The following is a 27934-nucleotide window of genomic DNA, read 5'->3' as shown; positions in this document are numbered from 1 at the left end:
TTAAGTATGCTGTTGTTGACCTTTTAGCTTAGTTTTTTGTTTTTTTTTTTTTTAGTTTTTTAAATTTATTTATTTGAAAGGCAGAGTGACAGAGAGACAGAGAGAGGGATCTTTCCATCTGCTGATGCACATCCTAAATATCTACAACACGCAGCGCTGGGTCAGGCTGAAGCCAGGAGCCCAGAACTCCATCCAGGTCTCCCATGTGAGTGGCAGGGATTCAAGCACTTGTGCCCTCATCTGCTGCCTCCCAGGCTCATTGACAGGAACCTGGGTCAGAAGCAGAGGTGGGACTGGATCCCAGCCACTCGGATGTGGGACCCAGGTGTCCCAAGCGGTGGTTTAACCCACTGCCCCACAATGCCTGCTCCCACTGCCGACTCTGAGGGGTATCCATCCTTAGGTGCGATCACGACATTATGCAAAGTCCACGTCCTTCAGAGAAAAACAAGGGATCGAATGATCTGCTGGCCGGGATAGGCTTTGCCACAACTCAGGGATAAAGGGTTCTGAGAGACTCGTCGTGGTTCTTTAGCCAAGGTGGAACTCAGTGACAACAGGTGTTACTCAGACTCCCTCCAGAAGGGGACTTGGGCAGGTGCCGCCCTGAGCAAGGAATCCTGGCTTTGGGGTGTGTCTCCCTGTCACTCTTGGTGCGGCCCGCCTCCCTGGCATGCCCCTCCTGGACCCTGCAGCTTCCTTCAGAGCACCTGCCACACCCTGAATGGATGTTGGTTCCATGGACACCCCTCCCACCCTCGAAGGCTGAGCCTGCGTCAGTACTCTGAGACAGATGGGTGGTCTCGCTGGGCCTGCGCTTGCAAACCTCAGAAGGTCCCGCTGTGGTCAGAGCCATAGGTGACCCCCGGCGGGACACCCACCCGGCCATCGGTGCATGACTGGGTAGGCAAGGGGCTTCGCATGTTACTTGTGTGAACTCTTGTACTACCTGAACGTTTGCTTCCCACCCAGCCTCTATAATTCAGATTGTAAAAACTGATCGTATAAAAAGGTTTGGAGGATGCACCCATCCCCACGAGATGTCCTCACTGCTTCCTAAGCCTGGGACACACGCATGTGGCGTGCAGGTGGGTGGAGGTGCTGCAGCTGCCTTCTGCCAGCAGGTAAGCTGTTCCGTCCTGACCCCCTCAGCGCAGAAGCCCAGGCTGAGGACTGAGACCACCCTGGGGGAGAGGTGCTGGTGCAGCCTGTTAACCCCTCCTGCCCCAGCAGGGAGGCAGCCCCTGAGCTCCACACCCCATGAGGTCATTTCCACTTTCCAGCACTTGGCTGCTGCATGAAAACGATGAGCTGAGAAACCACATGGCAGTAAACAAGAAGGAGCAGCCAACAGCATCTCTTAAAAAAAAAATCTCAGAAATGTTCAATAAACCTTTGCAGAGCAAGCAAATAAACACCCCAGCAGAGGACTTGATGGCTCCTCCTTCCCCGCCCCCCAACCCCTTCCTGTCACTCGGGGTCAGGGCGCACGTGTCTCCATGGCAGTCACACGCCCTGGGAGTGCCAGCTCTCCTCCCCCACCGGGCTCCCACACTCCCAGCAGCTGCGCCCTTCTCCCTCCCTCTGTTGCCGCGGGCCCCTCACACCCTGCCTGGGAAGCCCCTCTAGCCTCACCAGACTCTCCCTCCTGGCTCCTGTCCCAGCCTGGCAGCCGGACTTTGGCCACCTAGCCAGAGCTGCCCACCAGCCAGGGCACCTCCCCAGCTGTGTTTGGTCAGCTTTGGCGGCCAACGGGGGAAACCCAAGGCTCTCCGGGTGGAAGAGGCAGCCTCCGTCCCCAACCCCGACCGCCAGCCAATGCCAGCTGTCCGTCCACTCGACAGAAAAACACACGCTGGCCGCCTGCCCCCAGGGCGTTTCCAGAAGAGAAATTTAATCTAATTTACATACTTCTAGGTACATCGATAACCAAAATGTGGCCACTGGAAAAAGTTAAAAGGTCAATCAGCTCCCAGTTTCTAGCTGGCCCGGGATTGCAAAATAAAAAGATCCACGTTCCTTATTCTCTACACAAAACGCGTTTTTAAAAAAGTGAGAGGTCTAGGGAGCTATACATAGAAAGCAACAGTGAAAAGGGGGAAGGGGGGGCCAGGAGTAGGGGAGGAGGGTCCAACCCCCCACCCCACCCTCCTGGGCCCCCTGGAGTCCTCGAGGGCAGGAGGCAGCTGTCAGCTCTGAGCTCTCCCCAGCTGGGAGGGCCCCTCTCAAGGGGCAGCCAACAAGGATTTCCGTGGCATTGTGGGCTCAGCGGGGGCTCCCAGGCCCCGGTGGGCCACAGAGGGAGCATGGCTTCCCCTGAGCAAGCACCGTGGCGTGATGTGGTCGTTCAACTTGGGAACTGGGGGGCTAGGGCAGGTCCCAGGTCTCACGAGGTGCGTGTGCGTGTGGGTTTGCCGTGTGCGTGTGGGTGAGAGGATATTCAGGGGGGCCAAGAGGGAACCAGAAACAGGGGTCTTTGGGGTCTTTGCAAAGGGCCACGGGTGACAGGCACAGCCCTGCCTGCCTGCCAGACCTGGCTGCTGCCCCTGCTGGGCCAGGTGGCCATGGGCTGGAGGACAACACCCTGTGGCCCCAGAGTCCTCAGGCTTGAGGGAAGGGCGGCTGGCTGGCTGGCTCCCGGTGCCCCGGCTGTAGTGTGCCCGGCCCCCGAGGGGCACCGGTTTGAGGTTTTGGCTTGCTCCTTTGGAAACGGAAAAGAAAGAGGAAGGACAGGGAAGAGGACACGGAGGAGGGAGAGCAGACAGAGGTGGCACAAGACGGGCTCTGGAATGCTTCTGTGTTAGGGCGCCTGTGCCGCCGCTGTCTGTGCCTGCGGAGCCTGAGGCTCCTCAGACGGGGGGTCCGCTTTGGAGAAATTCATCTCCAGGATGTGCCGCTGTAAGTGCCGCACCCACTCTTCCTGGATGGAGAGAGGGCCCTGGAATTCCACTTCACAGAACCTGTGTGGGGGAAGAGAGAGGGGGGAAGCGGCCAATGCCGTGAGGAGAGGTGGAAGCATGGCTTTGCCTGTAGCCCTGGGCACTCCGAGCTGCCACTCAGAACCCCAAGCTTGAGGGAGGCGGCGCCCAGAAACCACGTGTTTGTGTGTGCACAGCCCCCTCCCCCCAGCACGGGGTCATGGCAGGTCTCCTGAGGAGCAGTTGGTGCTGGGTAAAGGCCGTCTCACTCCCAGGCACCTCCACGCCGACTGCGGGATCTGAGCCGCAGGGGCAGAGGAGCAGATCCTGCCCAGCTCACCAGGCCCTGCAGCGTCAAGTGCGGCCTCAGAGCGCGAGGGCCTGGAGCCCAGAGCTCCTGAGTGGGCCTGAGTGGCCCAAGGCGAGTCATCTCACATCTCCAGAGTCCCAGTTTCCTTGTCTCTGACGTACTCGAGGCACTTTGGTAAGAATTAACCTCTATTTTTCTTCATCAGGCTCTTGCTGAGGGTTTAACTTTTGGGCAGGGGCACAGTGCCATGTGCTTTATAAATATTAAACTTGGTCCTCAAAAAATTCATTAGGTGGGTTTGTTATCCAATGTCTGAATGCTGGGGAGCCTGAGGCCCAGGGCAGCCAGTAAATGCCAGGGCCAGGGTTTGAACCCAGGATCCTGCTGGCTGAAGCTCAGGGCATCAGCATGATGCTCTGAGGCACCGCCTTGTGGGAGGAGCCCTCGGTCTGTGCCCCAGGGCGGCCCCTGTCCCTTTCTAAGTCTCCAGGTGGCCAAGGACCAGCCACGAGGTCTCCCCGGGGCCTGGGGGACAGCGTACCTGCACTTGAGAGTGTAGATGTTGCCGACGAACTTGACGAGTGATGTCTGGGGGGGCCGAGGCACCAGGGAGGGAACCGGCCGCACGCGGGGCGGGGGCTGCCGCGCCTCCTCTAACTTCGGTGGCCGGTCATGGGCCTCCTCGCCCCCTCGGGCGGCCGAGGCATCTGGAGGCCGGGCTTGTCGGCGCTCAAACTCTAAGGAAGGTACGGGGATGCGGATGAGCAGGGGCACCAGGGCCCTGGCATCTCCCAGCCTTCAGCGAGCATGGGGGCGCCCTGGGGCGGGGTGGGGATGCGCGTGGGCGGGGCGCCCGCAGCCCCTTGCCTGCTTCCCTCCCACACCAGCACTCACTACTGATGTTCTGCCGCTGGCGTTCCTCGGCTTTCACGGTGCCCGGCGGGCCGGCTGCCAGAGGCCGCTCGCCACTGTCGGCTGCCCGGCTGGCCTCGGGCCCCGGCTCCCCGCCGACGCCGCGGCTGACCACGGCCAGGCCCCCGGGGGCCAGCCCCAGGGGCGGCCGCTGGTCGCTGTCGCGGCCGTGGCCGGCGCTGCGGAACTTCTTGGTGAAGGGACGGCCGCCCTGGATGTAGCTGCGGTAGGCGCCCACCTTCTGCGGCCGGTGCTTGATCCACTCGCTCAGCGTCTCAATGGGCGAGCCGTTCACGCACCATTCCGTCACCCCGAACTGCCGCAGGTGCGCCCGCGCGTGGCTGGCCAGGGCTTTGCGGTTTTCAAAGTAAAGGCCACACAGCTCGCAGCAGGCCTCGGTGGCTGCAGGCGGAGGGGGTGCTGCTGAGCCACGGCCCCAGGGAGGGCAGGTGCACTCAGATGGCTCTGCCACAAGCCGAGCAAATCCCGCCTCCCGCCTGGGACCTCGACGTGGGGGACCCCACCTGGGGTCAGTGTGCACGCTCAGGCACTGCCCAGCCCTCCCAGGACCCTGCCACCCGCTGCTTACAGGAGTGGGAGGCCTTCTCGTGGAGGGTCTTTGCCTTGAAGGGCAGTTCAGTCTGGATGTAGGTCTTGGCCTTGACCTCTGCGGGGAGGAGGCGGTCCTCCTGCAGGGGCCGCTTGGCTGCCACTGAGCCCAGGTAGCTGGCGGCTGAGGGCTTGGCCCCAGTGATGGGTGTCAGGCTGAGCTCACGGGGAATCTGAGCTGGCCCAGCTCCTGGTTTGCCTGGCCGGCCAGCCAGGGGCGACAGCGGCAGCGGGGACTGCAGGCTGCCCGGGGCTGCCGTGGGGGGCCCATCCTCGGCCAAGGCAGGGGCCAGGTCTCCGGCTGGTGGCTCCTTCTTGATGAGGCACGGCTTGGACTTCTTCTTCAGGATCTCCCGCAGCGTGTCGATGGGCGAGCCGTTCACAGACCACTCAGTCACGCCCATCTGCCGCAGGTGGGAGCGTGCATGGCTTGACAGGCCCTTGCGGTTCTCGAAGAACTCACCGCAGAACTCACAGCGGATGTCGCGCGCCGGCTCGGCCCGGGACGCTGCAGAGGGTCCAGGGTGGGGGGCAGAGGAGAAGGAGGCGGCGGCTGCGGACAGGAAGCCTCCAAGCTCGGAGCTCCTACCAGTGCCGGCTGCCTGCCTGCCTGCCTCTGTGCACGCCCCTGCCACCCCAGCGACCCGCTCCCTCACACGGGCCTCCGGGGCCCTCGTATGCACATCTGGCCAGCCGCCTCTCTGGCTTCTCCCCATGTGATAACGCTGGACGAGCCACTTCCCCTGTCCGAGCCAGTTTCCCTCATGTGCAAACTGGGAGATGAAAGCCCCCAGGCCCGGGGCTTCCTGGGAGAGTCTAAAGTAGGCACAGCTCAGAGCCCGGGGCACAGGGCCAGCAGGTGGCACACATAAGCTCTCAGGCGCAGCCCGGGCCGCCCCTACCTGCTGGGCACACAGTAGGCACTCAATCCACCTGAGCAGAATGGGCACAGTGATGCCATAACAAGGAAGCAAGTGACTGCCACGTATGGGGTTCTCTGTAACCAGGCACCAAGCCAAGTGCTGGGTCCCACTTAACTCTCAGGAAAACCAAAATGGACAGGGGACTCTGCTGATCTCCACCTTCCAAAGGAGCAGACTTGTCTGTGGTCTCACACTGCTAGATTACGGAGGGAAAAAAATCTTGGCTTCCACTTGATGCTAAATGCTGAGCACTTAATTACCAGGAATGTCAGAAAGACACAGTTTAGACATCCATCACCTGACCCTATACTCCTGCCATGGCAGGCATCACAAATGGATTCCTGCTGTCTTTCTCTCCAAGAATCCAGGAAGCAGCCACTACCAATCAACTGACGATGGTGCAAGAGACAGAAACTTTTTCCTACTACCAAAATGACAGAATTCTGCTTTCCCTGTGTTAACAGAACCAAGCAGCAGCTTGGTGACCGGAGCCCATGTATTCAGGATCGCAGTCGGCTCCTGTGTTCCCTGGAGCTGTGCAGCCTCCCTTCCATTACAACCCTGGGTGCTCTGGATACCCACAAGGGGAGGCAGGGAAGAGACCCCTCCGGCTGCTCTCCCTGCCCTGCCACAAGATCACACTTACACAGGTTTAGGGGTGTCAGGTCTTCCCGCGGTGCCCCCCAGGGACTCTCAGAGGGGTGCGGCTCCCCATGAAGGGTCCCTGGCAGCATCTCCCGCTTGATCTCCACCCGCATTTGTTCAGGCTTCAGCTTCTTGGGCAGGGAGGGTGCGGCCAGGCCTGGGAACATCTTCCGGGCCGTGGGAGGAGGAGAGGCAGTTGGTGAGTGGCCCAGAGGGCTGCCTGGCGGCGGTGGCAACTTCTTGGCCAGGGGCGAGAGGTGAAGGTCCGAGGGGCTGCGGGCTTCCAGAGAGCTGCCAGGACCTCCGCTGCCCACCACCTTGGCCAAGGCTTTCGGGCTGGGCCCCGGCGGGTTGGGAGGTCCACCAGGCCGGGACTGGGTCCGTCTCTTCAGGATCTCCCGCAGCGTGTCGATGGGCGAGCCATTGACGTACCACTCGGTCACGCCCATCTGCCGCAGGTGGGAGCGCGCATGGCTCGACAGGCCCTTGCGGTTCTCAAAGAACTCACCGCAGAACTCACAGCGGATGTCCCGCGCTGGCTCAGGGCCGGAGGCTGTGGCAAGAGGAGAGAGTGGCAGTTAGTGTCGTGGGCACTGCTGGTGTGTTCGCCTGCAGGAAGTGTCCTGGACGGCTAGGTGGGGGGGGCAGCGACGTGCCCACAGGTGAGGGTGGTGGTGGAGAGTAGGTGTGAGTGAGGGAGCTGAGGAGTGGGATGGGGGTGGGGGGCAGACACCTGGCAGAAGGGAGGGGGGAGGCTCCAGAGAGAACGCACGCACGCACGCATGCACGGCCCTTGGATCTGGTGCAGGAGGAGGGAACCAAGAACTCCACAGCTCTGCGGGTCCCAGGGAGGATGGGGAGGGCAGGAGGCAGTGGCCTAGGTGCCCCAGGGCCTCCGGACCAGGGGCAGCTGTGGTGCCTGCCACACCTTGAGGCATAATCCCTGCCTTCGACCCTGATTCAGAGACCAGGGTCACAGTCGTGGAGGGGGTGGAAGACCAAGAGAAAGGGCTGAGCAGAGCCAGCCCCCTGCCAACGAGCTCTCTTGGATAGAACTGTCACTGCCAAGGGCCTGTCTCCTCCCTGCCTCGGCAGGGAGAGAGTCGGGAGGGGGCTGTGACCCTCCCCTCCCCCAGGAGGGGCTCCAGGGCCCACAGGGAGGAGAGGACGGCTGAAGAGAGAACCTACAGAGGTTGAGAGGAGACGGCTCCACATCAGAGGCCCAGAAAATGCCGGCGGCTGTGGCGGCCGAGAAGTCCTGCTTCCCCCAGGGGCTGGCCATACCCACGGCCTTCAGCTTGGCCTTCTTGGCCGGCGGTAGGGAGGGGAGCAAGGAGAGGGCCGAAGAGGTGGGAGGCGGCTGCCCCAGCTGGCCCGGGGCACCGTGCCCGAGTGGGAGGCGGAGCTGGACACCGTCCCTCCTGATGAGCCCGTGGAGCACGTCTATGGGGGATCCCTTGGCGTCCGGATCGCTGACGCCCAGGTGGCGCAGGTGGGCACGGGCGTGGCTGGACAGGCCCTTTCGGGTCTCAAACCAGGCACCGCACAGCTGGCAGTCCAGCTCTCTGCCCCCGTCACTATCTAAAGCTGCGGAGACAAAACACAGGGAGGGGAGGGGGCAGTTTCACGGCCGCCACCTTGGCCGGCCTTTTAGGGGACTGAGGCAGGAGGGTCTCGTGTGATTGCTTTTTTTTTCTTTCCAGCTGCCCAGGCACTTTGGAGTCCAAGGTTCCATGCCACAGGAATTATTTGGAGGTCCTGTTCCCCAGCCTTGCCCTCCGGCATCAAGGCGAGTACTGAAGAGCTGGAGGATACGACAGAGCGGACAGGCGGCGACCAAGTTCAAACCCTGATGCTCCTGGGCCCTCTCGCACGGCGCCCTTGCCACAGGCACCACAGGGAATATACGGGGGGCACAGGACAGGAACCCCTCCCTCCAGCCTTGGGACCCTTGCCAAGGGAGCTGTGAGGACAGAGAGGGGGTGCAGAGCAGGGGTTCCCACCTGCTGCCAAGCACCCTATGAGGGCACTTCAAAAAGTGTGCAGAAAATTGGAGTGACAAGGTTAAGCATATTCTGGTGCAAAAGATGGTGAAGTCCATGCACAGCTGATTCATAACACACGCTTCCCATGAACTTTCTGGAAGGCTCCTCGTCTAGCCAGGGGCACACCTGTCAGGGCCCCTGGAGCAGACTCAGGGGAAGCAGTTCCCAGGGGAACGTGAGATGCCACCAGCAGGAGGCCAGACCCCAGTGTGTGGGGGTGGGGTGGGGTCGCCCCCAGACACTAAAGCCCACAAACTACAGCCTCTGCTCCCAAGGGATGCCTGATGTTCCCTCGCTCACTGCTCCCCTGCCTCTATCGGCTGGGCCTCTACCCCTGGGCACTGACAGAGGGGGAGTCGCCTCCCATGAGAACTGGGCTGCCCAGGGGGAATCTCCTGTCCCCCCCTTGACTATCTGCAAGACCCATGATGCTCCGAGCTCCCACCGGGGAAGTCAGGCCCCTAACCCTCGGGCCCAGAGGAGGCCCAGTGCTGAGGATGACCCTGGCAGGACTCAGCAGCCGTAGCCAAGCCTCCAGGGCGGGGGCGGTGGAGAACGGAGTGAGGGAGACAGAAGATCATACGCAAGCGAGCGCCTCAACCACTGATGCCTGACCCAGCCAACCCAAGACGTGGGGCTGCAAGTCCCCCTCTGCCCCTACCCTGGGCCCTAGAGCCCGACCAGAGGCTCCCGCCCTCCCGGCACTGGGACCTCCCTTGGTTCCCTGGACCCACACTCACTGAGGTTCAGGGGCCCTTCGTCATCGGACTGGGGCCACTGCGCCTTGGGGGAGGCCGGCCGGGGGCTCAGGGACAGCTGGGGGCTCTTGTCCTCAGGATTCTTGGGGGTAGGGGAGCCCACCAGGGCCAGCGGCGCCTTCTTGAGGAGCGGAGAGCCGGGTGGATGAGCCAGGCCCTTGGCTGAGAAGCCAGGAGGTGACTTGACGGCTTTGTGGATGGCAGGGGCATCCAGAGGCTTGGCCAGGGTGAGGAGGCCGGGCCGGGGGCCCCCGGAGACCACCTCCTTTGGTGAGCTGGACTTCTTAGCCAGGCTTGGGGGCAGCCCAAGGGGGGCGTCAGGCAGACCCTTCTGCTTCACAAGCTCGTAGAGGAGGTCGATGGGGGCACCGCTGCTCTCAGACTCCGCCACCCCCAGCTGCCGCAGGTGCGAGCGCGCGTGGCTGGACAGGCCCTTGCGGGTCTCGAAGCAGGCGCCGCAGACCTCGCAAGTGGTCAGGCTCTGAGCTGGAGGGCGAGACGGGGGCCGGGGGGAGGGCGGGCTGTGAGGCCTGTGGGCCCAGCTCGCCCACTTCTCCTCTCCCTGAGGGCCCCACTCAGCCAGGTTCCATGAAAGTGTTTTGCCTCTGTCAAGTTCCACCCTCCACCCCCCCACTCCCCATTCTTATAAGGATTCTAAGGAGGCAGGGATGGGCCTGTGTGGTTTGCAAGCAAGGGAACTGAGGCTCAGAGAGGGGAAGAGTTACGCCCAAGGGCACACAGCTGGAGGCTGAGGCCACGTGTGGTCTAGCCAGTGGGGATGCCCCTTCAGAGCCCCAAAGCACCGCATTTGCCCAACACCGACCTGCCAGCCACATGCTCCACCAAGCGAGGGTCACCTGGGCTCAGCCCCACAGACTGAGCCACAGACCCCAGACACAGCCTCAGCGGGACCCCACACCCTCTTCTGTAGAGCTCCTAGCCCTGACTGCGTCTCTGCCTCGCTGGCCCCAAGCTTCAAGGACTGCCCCCCCGCTCATACACACACACACACAAGTGCAAGGCCAGGGCTGTCTGTCCTCTCACACACCTGGGCTCTAGCCCAGGGCCCGAGACTACTCAACCACGACAAACACAGAGGAATCGGTGGCATGCGAAGATTCTGCGCAGCTGAGGAGGGTCAGGGTTGGCAAAGGAACTGGGTCTGAACCAGAAACCCCGCAGCCTCTCTGGACGCCCCGCCCTCACCCAGCTGGGGGGGCACATGTGCTCTGGAAGCTCAAGAGCAAAAGACAGGTGTTGCCTTGGTGCCTGCAGGGAGCCATGGCCAACCTGCGGGCCCCACATGAACCCGCCAGGCCCAAGCGCTCCCCTCTGATTGGGACCAGCCCGGCCAGCACCCCCGCCTGCCACCTGGGCCACTCACCCTTGAGGTCTGGCAGCTCCTGCTTGCTGCCTTGAGAAGCCTCTGCAGCCACTTTGCTGCTCAGCCGACTGGCCACCTGTTCCAAGGCCCCAGTGACAGGCAGGCTCTTCTTAGGGAGTGGGGGGGACCCCAAGTCCACGGCCACCATGGCGTTTTCCTCAGAACCCAGGCCTGCGGGGTGGGGGTGGGGGGACACAGGCTGAGCCCAGGTGGCGGTCAGCCTGTCTACCCGCAGGGGGCGGCCCTTCTTCCTCCATCCTGGGGGCCTGCGCTCACTCTGGGCACAGCTCCTACTCCATGAAGCCTGCGGCCCCACTGACAGCACGGACACTTGGGGGAGGGGACGCAGCGCAAACCTGAGCTGAGCCTCTCCTGGTGGGCACCTCAGACTAAACATCTCTTGGGACAGAACTTGAAAGGGAGGCAACACCTGTCAGGCCAGAGGGTGGAGGTGGTGGGGAGAGGTCGGAAGGGGAACCCCAAAAAGGCAGCCAGGGTCAGGAGCCCCGAAAGCCAATGTGGGGGATGCGGAGGCGGGTGGCTCCTTGTCAGCTTTGGCCTTGTGAGAAAGTGCCACCAGCCAGCCACCCTGGGGCTAGGACTGGTCATAACGCTAAAGCGAGGCCCTCTAGCCTGGACCAACAGTGGACAGGAAGAGTAGGAACCAAAGAACTTCCTGCGAAGTGATGGTGACACCCATCGGGGGTGACGGGTGTCGTGGCCAGAGGAGGAGCAAGGCTGGATTTTGGCCGAATCGCTAGGAAGAAAGGAGCCCGGGAGGCCTGCTTGAGCCTCCAAGTTGAGAGTTGAGAGAGAATGGCGACAGCTCAGAGCAGGAAGCATCTATGTGTGGAGTTGGGGCCTTGGAGGCAGGAGAGAGGCACGGGGCAGGCGGAAGGGCCAGCCAGGTCCCCTGCTCAGTGCGAGTCCTCCAGAGCCAGGGACAGGGCAGTCCAGGCCAGGGGACCCTGGGGCGCAGCGCCACCGAGGACTTTGTCAAAAGTCGCGGGGTCGGGTGGGCACATCTGTCAGAAGGGGCCCGGCCCAAGTGGGTCTCCGCGCCTCAGGGACTGCGGTCGCGGCCTGGGCCCCTCCCGGGGGGCCCCCAGGCGACAGGGACATCTGTCAGGCAGTACGAGGGCGTCGCGGAGCGGCGGCGCAGAGCTTCTGGGCCCGGGGACTCTGCGAGCGGCGACAGGAGCCCAGGAGCCCGCGCCCCTGGACGGCCTAGGGGAGGGAATCCCCGAGACTGGACGGCGGGCGTCGGGGGCGACGGCGGCGGCACGGGCAGGCAGGACACCGACTTCCCCTCCCCGCACCCTCCCGGGCGCGGGCTCTTACCCGGCGGGGGCGCGGGCCCCGGGCCCGGCTCCGGCTCGGCCTTGGGCCCGTCCCGCGACGGCGGCGGCGGCGGCGGCGGCGGCGGGGGTGGGGGCGGCGGCGGCGGCGGCGGCGCGGGGAGGGCCACCGGGCCGGGGCTCGGGGGACCGGACGGGGGCGCCCCCGTGGGCGCGCGCTCCCGGGCGCCCCCCGCGCGCGGCCCCGCCGCCGCCTTGCTCTCCGCTTTTGTCACTCGGCACTGGGCGGTGGAGGCGGCCATCTTGGCTCCGGCGCACGCGGGGCGGCCGCCCCAGGCGGGAGCAGCCGAGCGCCGAGCGCCTCCGCCGCCGAGCCGCTCCGCCCCGCCTCTCGGGCGCGCCCAGGGTGGCCTGCCGAGCGCAGAGCGCCATGAGCGAAAACGCCTGTGCGGGACCGGCGGAGTCGCGGCTGGAGCCACCTCCAACCGCCGTCCCAGGTGGGACCTCGGCTATCGCGACGTCCAGGATGGGAATCCTCCTGCCGCATGCATCCACACCCCGACAGCATCTAGCCTCCCAGAGCCCCGACTGGTAGAGCTAGGACTGCCCCCAAGACCCCACCCCCTCCCCCGGCGCGGACCCTGCCCCATTCATTCTCTGTCTTGCAAGTCTCCCCCTCCAGATCGAGGATCCTGGAAGACAGCTGATCCACAACCCTGAGGAGTCCCCAAGATCGTCCTGGCCATCCCTCGACGGTGCTGCACCACACTCTTGCGGACCCCTCCCCTCCCCTCGGTCGGCACCCAATTTAAACACACTGCCTGCTTCTCCCTCTCCAACACCAAACTGACTGTCCCCAGCTGTTCCTTGACAGCTGGGGTGGGGCCAAACTGACTTGCCCCGCCCCCAGCCTGGCCCCGCCCCCGTCAGCCCTCTAGGGGAGGCGCCTAAGGACAGAGCCCAGACACCCAAAGGCATTCGCTGAAAGACTGGCCACAGCGCCCCCTCCCCGGGGACAGGGCAGGGACAGTGCCACACACACACACACACACACACACACCCCTCCTGTCTTAAGCTGACTCCTCACAACCCAGTGGCTGCACCGGCAGGCTCAACACTACCTGGGGGCTGATCTTAGCTAAAAACGGTGTGCTCCCATCCTTGGGATGCAGGTGCCAGGTAGGGAACTGTGGGTCTCATATACAGGCCCCTGCTGGGGCAACACAGAAGTCAAGGGGGCAGGATGGGAGCTAGAAACTGCCCCCTGCGCACCCTTAGCCATCCTCAAAGGCAGCTGTGCCTCCAAATAGCTCAAGTGGGTGAGCTGAACACCTAGGCTTCAGCAGAGGCAGGACGCTGCGGGTCACATCCCAGTTCGGCCTCTCCTCCTTGTCCGGGGGGAGAGAAGGGGCTTATGGCAGCCCCCCCCCACACACACACTTCGCTTCTACACACTCCTGAGTGGTAGTCTGCAAGGGTTCTGATGGAGCCTGCAGTACAGATCCACATGGAATCTTGCAAACTGCCCCAAGCAGTCCCCGGAGACAATTCCTAACCAGGCATCCTCCGGTCCTCAGAGCCCAGCTAGTTCTCAAGCTCTCTGGTCAAAGGCTCTTGCAAAGTCAGATTTTGTAGACTCTCACTTTTCCACTCCCTGTGCAGGTGCCCAGCCCCAGGCTCCCTCACAGAACAGTTTTACACCCCGATCTCTTAAGCCCCCCGCCCTTACTGGAAACAACCACGGATCAGGACACAAGGCCAAGACTGCCGCTGGCTGGGCGACTGTGGCAAAGCAAAGGACACTCAGCTTCCTGTGCTGTGGTCCTTCCTACAGACCTCAGCCCCCCACCCCCACCACAAACAGAACAGCAACAGTTTGAAGACTGAGTACTCAGCCCGTGCACGGTTATGGGAGGGGATTGTCCACGCTGCTGGAGCAACAGTCCTGGGACCCGAGATTTGTGCTGTCCAGTAAGCTCACCCCTAGCCTCCGACCAGCCATAGTTCAAGTGTTCAACAGCTCCCAGTGACTGGTGGGGACCCCTTCCAGAACAGCGCAGATAGCCACACAGCATCTCCCACATTCCAGAAAGTTCTATCAGACTGCTTTTTGGGTTCCAAAACCCTGACCCCACTTCTTCCAGCTGTGTGACCCTGGGCAGGTTAATTACCTTTCTGTGCCTCAGTCTGTGATCTGTAAAATGGGGATGGTGATGATGATGATGATAATAAAAGTGCCTTCTAGGGTTATGTTGAGGAAATCAGTGTGTTCGTGCATATGAAGTTGCTAAGTGCAGCTTTTGGCTCTTAGAGCTCCATAAGCACTTGTGAAAATGTGTTAGGAAGGGCAGGAAGAGACCATATCCAGAAAAGATTCCTGGCCCACAAATGACCCCCTAAGTGGAAGGGTGGCTGTGTGATTTGACAGCGTTCTTTGGAAAGGGACACAAAACACTTTCAGGAAAACTGAGTGGCTGCTCCCTGCCCCCCAACCCCCAGGGACCCCACCCACCCCACCACCATCCCCTCTGAACTCCAGGGAAGGACCAGGGCTCCAGCCCCAGTCCACTCCCTCCTCTTACCATCTCCGTAGGCCGGCCCAGGGTCCTCGGCCCAGGTGGGCGGGAAGGGCACTGTGAGAGGGAATCGGGGTCTACGAGAGGACAGGAAGCTGCCTGGGGGCCCGCCAGGCTCCCGGCCCAGGGGGCTGGGGGGCAGCTCAGCGGCTGAGGTGGCCAGCAGCTCCTGCAGGATGTTGATGGGCGAGACGGTGAGCTCCCAATTGGTGATGCCGAAGTCGCGCAGGTGCGCCCGGGCGTGGCTGGAGAGGCCGGCGCGCGTGTCAAAGCCGGCCCCACAGAAGTCACAGCGCATCAGGCTGAAGGTGCCTGGGTCGAAGTTCGCCACTGCAGAGAGAGAAAGAGAGAGGCGTGTGGACTGGCTTGGGGAGGGGAGTGGTGGGGAGGGGCGACTCTCCAGTCCCAGCCTCTGCCAGACCCCAGGGCCTCTTATCCTCTGCAGGTTCACACGGCCAGTACCGTTCATCTCCCCTTGGCTGCTCAGGGCCTGCCTGCCTGCCTGCCCGCCCCTTGGCTCTCTGCACCTGCACCTGCATCCCCCTGCCTGGGGGTTTCCCTCTTCACACATCTGGACAACATCAGGGAACTCCGTCCCCAAAGCACATTCTCCAATGGGAGGCTTGTGATCATTTCGGTGAGTATTCGGTAAACAGATTTCTCTTGTCTACTTTTGCTTGTAGTCATCCTGGTGCTATCAGTTAAATATGCAATGGATGAAATGGACAAAAAGGACCTAACACACGCTCCTCTGGATATCCTCCCCTCCACGCCCCCCCCCCCACCTCCTGCAGGTGCACCTAGAGACTTCTAAGCTTCCCCTAACTCCACCAGGACCACTCAATGTCCTGACCACCCACCCGGCTTTCTGGTTGTCTGCTTCTAGAGTACACACACACACACACACACACATACACACATACACACACCATATCAGCATCTCCCCATGTGGGCTCCAGGTCTACCAGTATCACAACCACCCCTGGACCTCCGGGATCAGAATCTCACTGCCTGGGAATCTGCGTACTTCAGTGCAGTTCCTGGGGTTCTAAGCCAGCCGGCGTGTGTGTGTGTGTGTGTGTGTGTGTGTGTGTGTGTGTTGGGGGTGAGGGCAGAGTCTCTCTGGACCTGAATTCCAGGGCAGCAAGAATGACTCTTGCATTCATTGCTGAATCTGCAGTGCCCAGACAGGGGAGATCTCGATGGATCAATTATTTGTCCAATGAAGGGATTAAATTCTCCCCTGGGAGAGATCTGCTGCCTGTTCTCCTTTGGGGCCAGCTGCTGGCACAGCCAGGGCACTGACCTTCAGTGGTAACCTTGGCCCTGACTCAAAGATCTCTCAGCAGAGGAGGCCCCAACATCACCCTCCTTGGTAGTAAGGGAGGGGTTAAGAGTGAGAGTGGGTGGGTTAAGAACTCAGCTATCAATGCCTGCATTGTGGCGCCGTAGGGTAAGCCATCACCTGAGACACCAGCATCCCATGAGACCACCAGTATGCGTCCTGGTTGCTCCACTTCCGATCCACCCCTCACCCACCATGAAGTGCCTGGGAAAGCAACAAAAGATAGCCGAAAGTACCATCCTGGGGAGTGAACCAGCGAATGGAAGATTCTCTCTCCCTCTCTCTCTCTCCTTTCCTTCTATAACTCTGCCTTCCAAATAGGATTTATGTATTTACTTGAAAAGCAGAGTTACAGAGAGAGAGAGAGAGAGAGAGAGAGAGAGAGAATCTTCCATCCGCTGGTTCACTCCCCAGATGGCTGGAAGCCAGGAGCCAGGAATTCCATCTGGGTCTCCCACATGGGTGGCAGGGGCCCAAGCACTTGGGCCATCTTCCGCAGCTTCTCCCAGACCATTAGCAAAGAAGTGGATCAGAACAGGGATGCCACTGCTGCGGCTTTACCTGCTATCCTACAATGCTGGCCCAATAAATAAATAGGAAAAAAAAAAAAGCTAAGAAGAACTCAGCCGCCTGCCTCCTGAGCCTTGGAGGAAGGTGGGTGCTGCACCGAAGTCCCCCCACTCCTACCCTACCTTTTTTCTTTTTCTTCTGGAAGGAGAACCTGCGCTCGATGGCTTTCACCTCCTCGGCGGAGATGAAATGCCGCACGTTGTAGCTGACGCCCACGCGGTTCAGATGGCCCCGCACGTGGTTGGCCAAGCCGATGCCATTGTGGAAACGGTCGGGGCAGTAGGGGCATTTCCGCTCCTCCGGCTTCAGTGCCGCGGCCGGGTCTCCCTCCAAGAGCGTGTCCAGCCCCAGGGGGTCACCCATCGGCGCATCCAAGAGCAGGAAGTCCAAGGGGTGGGTGCCTGCCAGGCCCAGCTCCTCCTCCGGCGGCAGCCTCGGGGGCGCCCGGGCCGCCGCCGCCGCCATCACCTGCGGCCCCAGCCTTGCCACCAGCACGATGGGTACCATCCCTCGGAGCTGTTGCTGCTGCGCGCGCGACGCCTCGGCTGTGCGCAGCGCATCTTGGAAAGTCCGCTTCAGCTCCAGGGCTGGCTGTGGGAGGAGGCTGGGGGTGGCTGGGGCTGGACAGAGCCCATTTTGGGGGGAACAATACATTTCTGAGGTCAGCGCTGCAGCCTCCTCCTCCTCTTCCTCCTCTTCCTCTTCTTCCTCCTCTTCGCTCCACGGGCGCCTCCGGTCCCCCAGCCTCTGCGGGCGGAGGATGCTTTTGCCTCTCCCGAGCTGTAGGGAGTATGGGGTGGACGCCAGCGGTGAGGAAAAGGCCAGCCTTCCAAAAGGACTCTGGCTGGAGCCATGCGCCAGTGGCTTCGACGTTGGGAAATCCCTCACGCCCAGCTGCGGGCAGTCTGGGCGCAAGTCCAGGCCAGGGTCGTATTCAGCAGGGTTCTCCCGCCACACGGGGGCTAGGAACGGCTCAGCTTTGCCAAAGTAATCCACAGCAACATCGGGGAAGCGGGCGTAGGCATCCTGGCTGGTGCCTGGCTGGCTGGCAGGGTCCTGTTCCTCCTGCTCCTCCTCCTCCTCCTCCTCTTCTTCCTCAAAGGTGTCCTCCCTGCCCTCCTCCCAGTGGGGAGGGGCATGCGCCAGCCTCACGTGCTCCCTGAGCAGGCTCTCGCTGGGTGCGGGGAAGCCACACACGACGCAGGCACTCAGCCCCGAGGCGGGGGTGGCTCCGTAGGGGTGATACACAAGGGTGCTGGCGTCCAGGCTGGGGCTAGCGGGCCGGCTGCCACCTGGGAGGGGCTCCTTGGCCGGCTGGCCCGGCGGCTCGCGCACGTGCAGCTTGGCATGCTGCACGAAGGCCCTGGAAGAATTGGTGCCAAACACACACTTGGGGCACTGCAGCCGCGCCTCGCGGCCCTCATCGCCCGGAACTTGTTTCAGCTTCTGGATCTCCTCAATGATTTTCTCCCGCGAGGCCTGGTGCAGCTGCCGGTGCTGCTCCAGGGCCGTGGGGTCAGCAAAGCCCCAGCCACACTCCCCGCAGGCCAGCGGGGCCACGTGGGCGGGAGGCTCCTGGCCCGGGGCCTGGCGGTGTTGGGTCATGTGGTCTAGGAGGTGTTCCTTCTCTTTGAAGTATATGCTGCATTCGATGCACGGGAACACGGCCGGCTCTTCATCCTCGTCCTCGCCCTCGTCCATGCTGGCCACCCCCTCGACCACCTCCTCCAGTAGCTCACACAGGTAGGGCCCTGGCCGGACAGGGGACAGCAGTGGCTGCAGCCGCTCCACGGATGCCTCTGAGTTCACCGTCCAGGTCTGTGTGGCCACCTCTGAGGCCGAGGCAGGCAGGTCCCATTCGGACCGCTGGGACAGCCCATCAAGGTCCTCCAGGTCTTCCGTGGTGCCCACCATGGCCACGTCCATCGTCTTGGGCGTGTCCTCCACTGGCACCAGAACCCTCCTGAAGGAGGGGAGGGGCGGGAGCAGCTGGGGGCGCAGGTCCAAATGCAGCTCTGTGTCCCTGGGGGCCCTTTGCTCGTCGGTATCTCTGAGCCATTCAAACCCGGGGCGGCCCCTGTGGGCCTTCTCCAAGAGCTTTGGGTCACCCTGGTGGTGCAAGAACCTTCTAGAGCCCTCGAGCTCAGCATGGGGTTTCAGGGTTCTCACGATAACCGAGTCCTCGAACCCCTGCTCAGAGGGGTTGCCCTCCCCTGCTTCTTGAGCCAGGGGGTGCTCCCAGGGCCCCTGGCCATCAGGGGGCTCAGGAAAGTGGCCCAGGAGATGGGGTGGCGGAGAGCCTGGCCGGAAGTCCAGGCTGCCTCCATCCCAGCAGCTGCAAGGAAGTGCCAATGAGGGAAAGGTTAGCCACACGCCTTAGTTTGCCTTCCTAGGGTGGTGGTGGGATCCTCTCGGACAGTCTGATGCAGACCCCCCGGAGATCCACTCAGAAGGCAGCCTCAGAGGGGCTGTGTGGGTGAGGGGGGCGGTCCCTCTGGACATTCCCCAAGCTGTGGGTCAAGAGCCAGGTTCAGCTCCCGGGATGCACCAGCCCTAGTGCATTATCTGGGAGGTGGGGGAGGGGACATGCAGAGAGACCACACCCAGGGCCACTTCTACGGAGTGTCTCCCAGTCTGGTGGCACAGTCAACTCTCATCTCTCTCCAGAGGCTGACCTGTGGTCCCAGCTGCTTCTGCGTCCTGGGGCTGATTTAGTTACTTTTGGTCCCCCCTTCTCCCCAGATTTGGTGAATGTCACCTTTGTGGCAGAGCAATTCCAAGGAGAGCACCTTTGCTCTTGCAAGGAGAGGTTGAGGCAACCCCCCCCCCCACACCCCTCTGTTCAGTCTCTGGCCCCAGTGACTGTGAGGTCGGGGGGAGGCGAGACAACCCCTCCAGGCCTGAGTTTTCTGATCCTAAAAACGAGGGTGACTCCCAAGAACTGAACACCCTCCTTGTCCTTATCCAGAGCCTAGGGAGATTTCTCACAGCCGTCATCAAGGAAAGTTTCACCCCCAGCTGGCAAGTGCTTTAAAAAAAATAATAAAAGGCTTGCAACCACAACCTTTGCAAAGGGGGACATGGAATGGTGGCAACACAACCCGGAGCGAAGAAGACACCTGCCCGTGACCAGTGTGAGTCCTCACTACGGTTCTTCCTGGTCACCGCTCCTTTTGTTTCCAAGTTCTCGCCTGCATGAGGGGGACGCTGGATTCCTGGGACGTGGGTTCCAACAAGCGGGCTGGGCTGTGTGGCCCGTCAGGGGCACACGATGCTCACAGGACGGTGCCGAGAGCCTAGCGCGGTGGCTGCCGTTCATATGGAGAGCTCTCATGAATCCTGGTAAGACGATCATTTTTACACCAGCGCCCACCAGGCCGTTTCCTCACACAGGGAGTGGCCGTCGGCCCTGTTATCACTTCCTGCTTTTTACCCAATACAGATCCTGTCCCCTGGATCCTCACATCTGTGAGACGCAGCTCATGGATTCCTTTATGCCCGACGAGAAAGCTGAGGCTCAGAAAGGCCCTAGCATCATTTCAAGGTGGGGAGGAGGTGGGGAGGCACCTAGCAGAGACCAGCCAGGACTTCAAAGGGTCCAACCTCCAGGCCTGGACCCCTCCGCCCCTGCTCCTGGCAGAGATAATGAGAGTTGACTGTGCTCATTCCAGACCTCTCCCACCCCTCCCCACCAAGGGACTAGGCCTGCTGGGAGCCACCTCCTCCTGCCTGGCCTCCTAATTCCCTACTGTGTCCCCTCTCACTCCCCAGGGGGACTTTCTTTCTCTCTCTTTCTCTCTCTCGGGCCTGGGCACCTGCAGCTTACCCCCTGCCCTCCCTGAGGCCAGGGCCAGCATGGCACTCACCAGCTGCTGATCCGATGGGTGGCCGAGGTAGCACAGGGGAGGGCTTCGCTGAGGCCGGGATGGGGCTGCCCATCTGCAACAGAGAGGGGAGACCCTGAGGGGCTGGGGTTCCCCCTGGCTGGGGCCCTCCACACCCCAGCTCCAGGAACCCTGCCGGGGCACCTTGGAAGGGCCCTGCTGGCTCCCACAACCCCTCATCCCAGAGAGCCCTTTGGGCCTCTCTCCACTCCTGAACCCTGAAAGGGGTTTCTTAGTACCAGCTCCCTGGGCTTTCTGCTTCCCTCCCCCCACCAGCCCCGCAACACCTGGCAGCCAGGGTGGGTTTTAGAAGTCAAGCCCTGGCAGGAACTCACCTGGGCTTCTCATTCTACCTACAGGAAGAGCCGGATTGCTAACTGCCACCTGCAAGGCCCTGTGAGGTCAGACTCAGCACTTGTCCAACCACCCTCCTCTGTCTCTGGGCCCCTCACTGCCTCTGTCTGACTGTCCTGCCTTCCTTGTGGAGCCCCCTGTGTGGGCCAGCTAACTCTGGCTGACCTCAGGGGCTTGGCATGTGCTCCTCGCTCTGCCTGGAACACCCTTCTCTGGCCACTTGTTCCAAAGGGAACCCCTGTGAGGTTTGTCTCTCCCTTCCTCTCTCTCTTTCTCTCAGCAGCCCCTTGGAGATGCCTGGCTCCCTCTCTGGATGGCTGCTTGTCACTCACAGCAGTGACTTGCTTGGCCTAGTTCATTACAGGAGCCCATCCAACACCTGGTGCCACCACAGGACGACTCACAAAATACTCGCCAGGCTGGCGTGTGCAGTGACCGAGCCTTGTTGGCCTGAGCTGTGCCTGCCGCCTTCTGGACCCCCTTCCAGGCCCTAAGCCCTAAATTTAATCCCCTCCTGGAATACTGCCCCTCCACCCCCCGACCCCCACCCTACCTCACTAGACAGAGCCAACTCTCCATTATCCGCCTGTAGAGCCAGGGCCTGGAGCGACCACAGGAATCCTGGCCTGCATCTACTCTGCCCGCCGCGCTTGCCTGATGCCGGTGAGCGCGTGCCAATCGGGGCGCGGGCCAATTGTCTGGGCCAAGGTTAACACACTGGGTTGGGGGGGGGGGAGGCGGAGGGCGGGGGAACTTGCGCCCTGTCCAGAACCCAGCAGATGCAACTGCTGGATCACCTTCAACTTGAGGGTGATCCAGAGAGACAGAGGACCGCTGCTGGGGTGAATTCTGGTATTTTTTTCTTTTTTGCCACTGTCCTCACCATTCCATATTTGCCCAGGCAAATTTGAAAGCTGGCCATTTAGGAATCAAGAAATAAAAATGAAGCCAGGGTGGGGTGTGGGGGGCAGCGTGAAGGAAGGGGTGTGTGTGTGTCCAGAAAAGGGGGGGCTACCACCCTGGCTGGGAGGGTCGTCTTTCTGCTGAGTCTTATAAAGGCTGTGATTGCTACACAGGGTCTGCAAAGGCAGGGAGGTTTGCAATGTCTGAAGCAGATTAAAAAAAAAAAAAAACCAAAACCCTGACATTTGGGACCAGACCATGGGAGGGTGGGGGGAAGCTGTCCTGTGGGTAGTAGGATATTAAGTGGCATCTCTAGTCTCCACCCACCAGATGGGAGGAGCAGCCTCCCCACCGCATGGTGATAACAACTGACAATCTTTGCAGATGTTAACAGTGTCCCCCAGTAGGCAGAATCAACAACCCCCCAGCTTCCCCACCCCACCCCCCACCCTGCCTGGTTTGAGAGCCGCTGGGGTGGGGCAGATGGGGATGCTGTGCAGGGTGTGAGAGTTGGTTGATTGATCAACTCTGTGAGCAAGAACCCAAGAAACAGGGTCCCCGGCGAGTCATAGATGCGAACTTCTCTGGAGAAGGCGGTCGGTAGGTTGGGTACCCAGCCCCGGCAGAGCCTGGTGTCCTGTTTGTCCTGCTCCTGAGATTCCAAGGTGTCCCAGATTTGATGATCCTACGATTGCCACTAAGAATTCTCAAGCCAGGGCCGGGGTGGGGGTGGTGGTGGCAGTGCTGCGTTGCCCTCTTTGTCTGAACGGGCTCCCAGTGCAGGCTCCTGTTTTTAATAACTTTGGAGGAAGCAGGCCAAAGCAGGGCCCATGTCCGAGATGCCTGGAGGCCTCCAAGGATGATGATGATGATGATGATGATGGAGGAGGAGGAGGAAGGATCCAGAAGTCCCATTGTGGACAGCTGTTCTTGGGTTAGTGGCCGTGCCAAGAAGGGGGAGGCTCTCATTGGCTCTTGTCACCTGAGGTCTCTCCTGGGAGGACTCGCCATAGAGAGGAGGGCATCCATGAGCAGCTTGAAGCCAGGCGGTGTTGTGGAGCTGCCAAGAATCTAGACTTTGGAGCTGAACAGATTCAAGTTCAAGGCCCAGTGCTGTGACCTGAAGGGCTTGCGTTTCCCAGGCTTGGTTTCCTCTTGTGTGCAGGGCCAGTAATGGGTGCCAGTGAGAACCCACAGAATGCTCCAGCCAGAGGAGCGGCAGTAGAGGGCCAGGGGAGAGGGTGGTTCTGGGGGCGGTGCCAGGTGGTGGTGGGGGGGTGCGGGACAGGGCAAGAGCTAGTTCAAGCAGAAGCCAAAGACAGGACCTGAAGCCTCAGAACCCTCCCATTCGCTCCACACTCTGGTTTCATCCCCAGCAATGATGCATTTTTTGTCCCTAAGCTCCCTGTCCCCCCACACAAGGCCAAGCACACACCAGACATCATCCTCTCTGATCCTTAGCTACACCTGGAAGGCCCGGCTAGAGAGGCAGAGGATGCAAGCAGTGAGGTGGCCCTCCCAGGGTGTCCCTGGGGCCTCTGAGGGCTGAGTGGGAGTGAGGGAGGGCTGGGCTTCAGGGTACACCAGTCGCCCCTCAGAGGCTCTTGGGATTTGCACCTACAGCAGGTGCATGGGGGAAGGCAGGTGGGGCGGGCTAGAGGACAGTGAGAGAGACACAATGTTCCAAGCCCCAGCTTTCCTCCAACCTCCAGACAGAAACTCCACTCCAAGTCAAACCAGCCGCACTCCATGCTACCGGAGAGAACACCCCGTCATTCTGAGGCTATATGACAGATACGCTGGCACTAATACCTGGTTGGCTCCCTGGGGTGGGGAGGGGAGGACTCAGGATGCCCCTGATCTGCCCTTCCCCTCCCTCCAGACCTAGGGTATCTGCTAGGGAAAGAAGAAACACCCCATTTCTCAGAACCAAAGGGGACCCCAGGCTCCCACAGTCAAGATGTCTGCTCCTTCCTGGCCTGGCTGTGTGACTGACAAGGTCCTGCCACCTCTCTGAGTCTCAGGTTTGGAAGAAGGGCTTGCCAAGGTTTCCAGGGTGCCGGGTTAGCCCTTTTGCCCTCCTGGGGTTTCACTCTGCCATGTGGCTGCCAGACACACATATCACCAGCACCTTCAGGCGTTGGCACGGATAAGGGCGGGTGGCGGTGGCAGCTGTGGCGTGCACTAGGGGTGCGGGTGAGGGTGTCTCCTACCTAGATATCTCTTGCTCCATTCTGTCTGGCTCATTGTCCCTTGTCCTCCTGGAGCACCCAGGCTGGGCTAGCAGCTTTCTCCACCACTATGCCACCAGACCTGGTGGCGTGTCAGTGTCCTCTGTCCCAGATGGTAGAAAGGGAATGGGGTGTGTATGTGTGTGTGTGTGCGCACACGCAGTCACCACTGTGCTCCAGTGCCTGGCTCCAAGGGACAGCTGCTCTATAAGCCTCTGAGGATCAGGGTAAGTGTTGCAGGTGGCTGGGGACAGGTCCAGTGTCCTGCAGGACACCAGCGTGGGGATTCCAGATAAAGGGTGTCAGAGTCATGCGGCTGCTGGGCTGTGTGACCGCGGCAGCTTTATTACCCCTTGGAGTCTCAAAGTTTCCCCATCTTGAAATGGAACCATCCTCGGGGCTACTCCACAAGCTTTTCCCACTCAGAGAATGGCATGAGGTGAGTACTCAAAGGGCTTGGCATGGAGGAAACCCCTGATGCGATGTGGATTGCAAACCAAAGTCTTGGAGCAGAAGACGATGAAGGCAGAGGTGTGGTGCATCAGCTCCTTATTTTGCAGCCACAGAGGCTCCTCCCCGCTGCCACAGGCCCTTTGCACTTGCTGTTCCCACCACCCTGCATGCCATTCATTCCTTGTTGCACTTAGATGCCACCCTCTCAGGGTGACAGTTGGGGGCACTTCCAGGTCCCCACCCCCAACCCCAGCCCAGGCACTTCCCTTCCTAATACCCTCACAGCACCTGTCACCACCTGCCCCTGGGATATTTTAGCTGTTGGATTGTCTCCTGTCTCAGAATGCCAGCCCCTTGAGGGCAGGAGCTCTCGCCTTTGATTTTTATTTGTTCATGGGCTGTTTAACTCAGCACCTAGAACACAGCTTGGCACACAGCACCTGCTCAGCATTGACTGCATGAATAACCGATTTTGAGCAGGGACGCCATGTGAGATACATTTTTGCTGGGTAGACCAAGGCACAAAGAAGTGGGGCAGGTGCCCCTGACACCCCACTCTCTCCCCAGCCACTAGAGGGCACAAGCTGTTTAGGTTCGTGATTCAGGAGCTGGGGTACCCAAGATACCAACCAGGAGATAGATGGGAGCAAGGTGTACCTGGGGACGAGGTTGGCCTTGAGGCAGGGAGCTTGGGGTGCTGAGGTGGCCACTTAGACCCCCTGAGGACACTCTGCGCAGAAGATGGAGCCAAGCCAACCTGGGGTTTGAGTCCCAGCTGCTTGCCACTCACTGGGTGGCCTTGGTCCAATCACCAGCTCCCAGAGCACCTGTTTCCTGCGCCCACCCCTCCCCCCCGCAGCCCCTGCCACTTTGAGAAGACAAGGCTCAAGAGGAATCCGAATCCCAAGTCAGCCCCTGCTGGGCTGGGTGACCTGGCTCTCTCTGAGTTTCAGGTGCCAGCTCAGATATACCCTTGGGGCCACAGGGCCCCCCGCTCTTACCAGAAATGCCACCTCTGCCATCCAGAATGTCTCGAGGGCCCTCCTTGGTGACAGGTAGGTAACGGGCAGACCGGAAGATGCCACCTTCCCCCTCAGTGGCCTCGGCCCCACCCTCGATGTCCTCCCGCGGCGCTGGGCCTGGCAGTCTCTCGGGGCCTCGGGGACGATCTGGTGTGGCCAGACCACCTGTCAGGGCCCCCTCCATGAGTACTGTCTGTCTGGCTCCACTCAGTGGCGGGGGCTGGCTCAGCAGGACATTGTGGGTCTAGGGGCAGAGAGAGGGAGATGCTTAGGAAAGAGCCCGAGTTTCCCTTCTTGCAAAACCCCAGTCCTTACCCCGAACACTCAGCTTGCCTGACTTGACCTCCAGTCCAGGTAAGCTCCGTGAATGGTTCTGACACCTCCCCCATCCCCACACACGACCCCGACCCCATCAATCACTCCCCCTTTACCCAGATCCCGCCTTGCCTCAGTTTCCCCACACACACCCATCGGCAATCCCAGCACTTCCCTGCAACGCTGTCTGGTACCCACACACGGCTGAGCTCTCCCCAGCTGTGTCTCCATTCACCATGCACATGCACATCCTCCCCCCACCGCCCCTACAAGTCCCCCCCCCCCCAGTCCTTATGGGTCCACTTTCTTCTCTTCCACTGCCCAAATCAATCCCCTGCACTTTTCCCACACTCCTCCCCCCTTCCCCACCCCTCCGGCCCTTAGGGTTCTCCAGCTTTAACCCCTTCACCCCCACACACAGCCTCAAGTGACCCTAGTCTCAACCCTCTCGCTTTTTCATGCACACCCAGCCTGGGTTTCTCCATTCTGACCACCCCCCCCAAACACACACCCCACCAGCAGATTGCTCTAGTCCTTGGGCCAAAGGGAACCGTGGGGCCCCTGGTTTAGAAATGAGGACCCTGGGGAGGGGGGGCGGTCCTCGCCACCTATAAATACCTTCAAGGTAACGGCGGAAAGTGAAGGGCAGGAATGAGGCGCCCTCCCCGGGGAGACGGTGGGGAGGCCGGGCCCAGGCAACCGGGGCGGGGCCGGGGCTCCAGGCCTGGTTTCAGGCGCTGCCCTCGGGAGCCTGGGGGCTCCCAGGGGGCCCGTCCTTGGGCTGGCAGTCCTGGCGGGGGTCCCTGCCCAGGCCCGAAGGAAGCACCTGCAGGTGCCCACAGGGTGGGCACTGCCCGCGGGGAACGGGCGGGACCGCAACTTCGGAGCACTTTGGCAGCGTGGGGAGGGGGCTCCCGCCCGGACGCCCCCCGGGGGTCGCAGAGGTAGGGGCTGCGCCGCGTTGGCGCACCCCTTAGGGGGGAAAAGGTCCGGGAGATGTGCCCTCCGCCCGTGCACCTCGAGGCGGGAGACCCCGCGGGACGCGCCGAGGTGGGGGGGGACACCTGCCCCAAGACCCCCGCCCCTCCCCCCACCTGCGCGGCCCCGCCCCCACCCAGGCCCCGCCCCTACAGGTCCCGCCCCGCCCCCCACCCCGGGGGGTCCCGCCTGGCCCGGCCCGGCCCGGGCCTCCCCCTCCCCGCTCCGGCTCCGCCCCGCCCGCGGGCTCCCCAGGCCGGGCCGGGCCTCACCGGGGAGGCGGCGCCGCCGGCTGGACGCCGGGGCTTGGAGCTCCCCTCCTCGGTGCGGCCGTCGCTGCCGCTACCGCCGCCGCCGCTCCCGGTGCCGGTGCCGCGGCCTCCGCAGCCGCCGCCGCCTCCACCGCTCGGGGGACATTGTCCCTTTAAATCGCTCCCCCCGCCGCCCCGCCCCCCCGGCGCGCCGCCGTGACCTCAGCGCGACAGCCCCGCCGCGCCGCCATGATGGGGAGGTCCGGGGCGCCCCCTCCCCCCGCGCCACCCCGCCGAGGGGGGGGGCGGCCAGCGGGCGCGCCGCCATATTGGGAGTGGCCCGGCGGGTCACCCTTAAAGGGCCCGCCTGGACCGAGAGTCGGGGGTGAGGGGGCAAGGCTCTGTTGTCATGACAACACTCTTGCCCTTCGGCCCCAATGGCTTTTCATCACCCCAATGGTTCTTCCATTGCTAAGCTCACTATTAGCACCAGAACAGTGGGGAGGGGGCAGAGAAGTTCCAGCACCTCATAAGCCATCGAGGATTCTCCCCAGCCAGTCCTCGCGTCCCTAATCAGCCGTCTTCCAATCCCAAACTCATTCCCTCCTTCTCCATCATTCATACTGGACTTCAGCACCTGCATACACTCCTAGGTCTTCAAAGCTGAACACCTGGTCTCCACCCAGTCTCCAGGACCAGCCTGTTGCCTTCTTCCATCCATCACCCATCCATAAACCCAACTACCCAGCCATTTCCCCACCCACTCATCCATGTACCCCATCCATCAACCACCCATCCATTCAACCCACCACCCACCCAGCTACCCCATCATCCAAGCAAACACCCATCCAACCCACCCATCCCTATCCCATCCACCTGCCATCCATATGCCACACCAGCAAGTACCCAACAAGCCCTACAAAACCCTTCCACCGCGGCTCCCAGATGTCCGTTGGTCAACTGCAAGTTTGTGTGTCCTCTCCGCTAGTGTGTGAGCTCCCCAAACTGTGTGTATCCTGAGTTGTTTTCCCATCGCCCAGCTCAGAGTGTTCTGAGACCTCAAATAAAAGTACATATGTTCGATGTAATCGCTTATCCAATTAACTCAAATATTTCTTAAAATGCGTCAGGCAGTCTATCTGGCTGAACTGCCTATCTGGTCAAACACCCAGCAAAAGCTATCTAATGCACGTTGCCACCTTTCACCTATCCATTCCTGCATGAGTCCAGTGCCTACTTCTTTACCCAGT

At 61.6% G+C, this 27934-nt stretch overlaps 1 protein-coding gene and 1 long non-coding RNA gene across 15 annotated transcripts; one reads left to right on the top strand and one right to left on the bottom strand.

The window, feature by feature from the left end:
• Positions 1–1877: 1877 nt before the first annotated feature.
• Positions 1878–26863, bottom strand: WIZ (WIZ zinc finger). Of its 12 annotated transcripts, none has more exons than XM_051837895.2 (13): positions 26706–26863; positions 25120–25384; positions 20160–20232; positions 16416–18628; positions 14385–14708; positions 10505–10675; positions 9103–9606; positions 7506–7904; positions 6319–6870; positions 4730–5257; positions 4123–4542; positions 3770–3965; positions 1878–2960 (listed from the first exon to the last, which is right to left on the bottom strand). In XM_051837895.2, exons 2-13 carry the CDS (start codon positions 25322–25324, stop codon positions 2801–2803), a joined length of 5745 nt encoding a protein of 1914 aa, XP_051693855.2. In that variant the 5' UTR covers positions 25325–25384; positions 26706–26863; the 3' UTR covers positions 1878–2800. The 12 variants fall into 12 exon arrangements, with proteins under 12 accessions (XP_051693855.2, XP_051693856.2, XP_051693858.2 ...); XM_051837896.2 differs by lacking the exon at positions 26706–26863 and adding an exon at positions 26074–26479; XM_051837898.2 differs by lacking the exon at positions 7506–7904.
• LOC103345684 (uncharacterized) lies at positions 12462–22680 on the top strand. Of its 3 annotated transcripts, XR_011382840.1 has the most exons (5): positions 12462–13773; positions 14824–15015; positions 16439–19635; positions 19736–19837; positions 20537–22680. It is a non-coding gene; the product is annotated as an uncharacterized lncRNA (long non-coding RNA). The 3 variants fall into 3 exon arrangements; XR_011382839.1 differs by having other exon boundaries at positions 16439–18036; positions 19262–22680; XR_011382838.1 differs by having other exon boundaries at positions 19736–22680.
• Positions 26864–27934: the final 1071 nt, after the last annotated feature.

This window comes from Oryctolagus cuniculus, chromosome 16 (genome assembly GCF_964237555.1).
Source record: "Oryctolagus cuniculus chromosome 16, mOryCun1.1, whole genome shotgun sequence".
In the NCBI taxonomy this organism is placed as follows: domain Eukaryota; kingdom Metazoa; phylum Chordata; class Mammalia; order Lagomorpha; family Leporidae; genus Oryctolagus; species Oryctolagus cuniculus.
Note: the sequence above shows the minus strand (reverse complement) of the source record. Positions and strands in the feature narration are given on the sequence as shown.

What these genes read in the sequence shown, in the direction of transcription:
- WIZ (XM_051837895.2), bottom strand. Translation starts at nt 25,324, where the DNA reads ATGGAGGGGGCCCTGACAGGTGGTCTGGCCACACCAGATCGTCCCCGA. An exon ending in TGGGCCGGCCTACGGAGATG is followed by an intron (nt 10,676 to 14,384) that starts GTAAGAGGAGGG and finishes CCCACCCCGCAG; the next exon opens with GCCTGGGTTCTGAGGAAAAC. An exon ending in CCAGCGGCAGAACATCAGTA is followed by an intron (nt 3,966 to 4,122) that starts GTGAGTGCTGGT and finishes TACCTTCCTTAG; the next exon opens with AGTTTGAGCGCCGACAAGCC.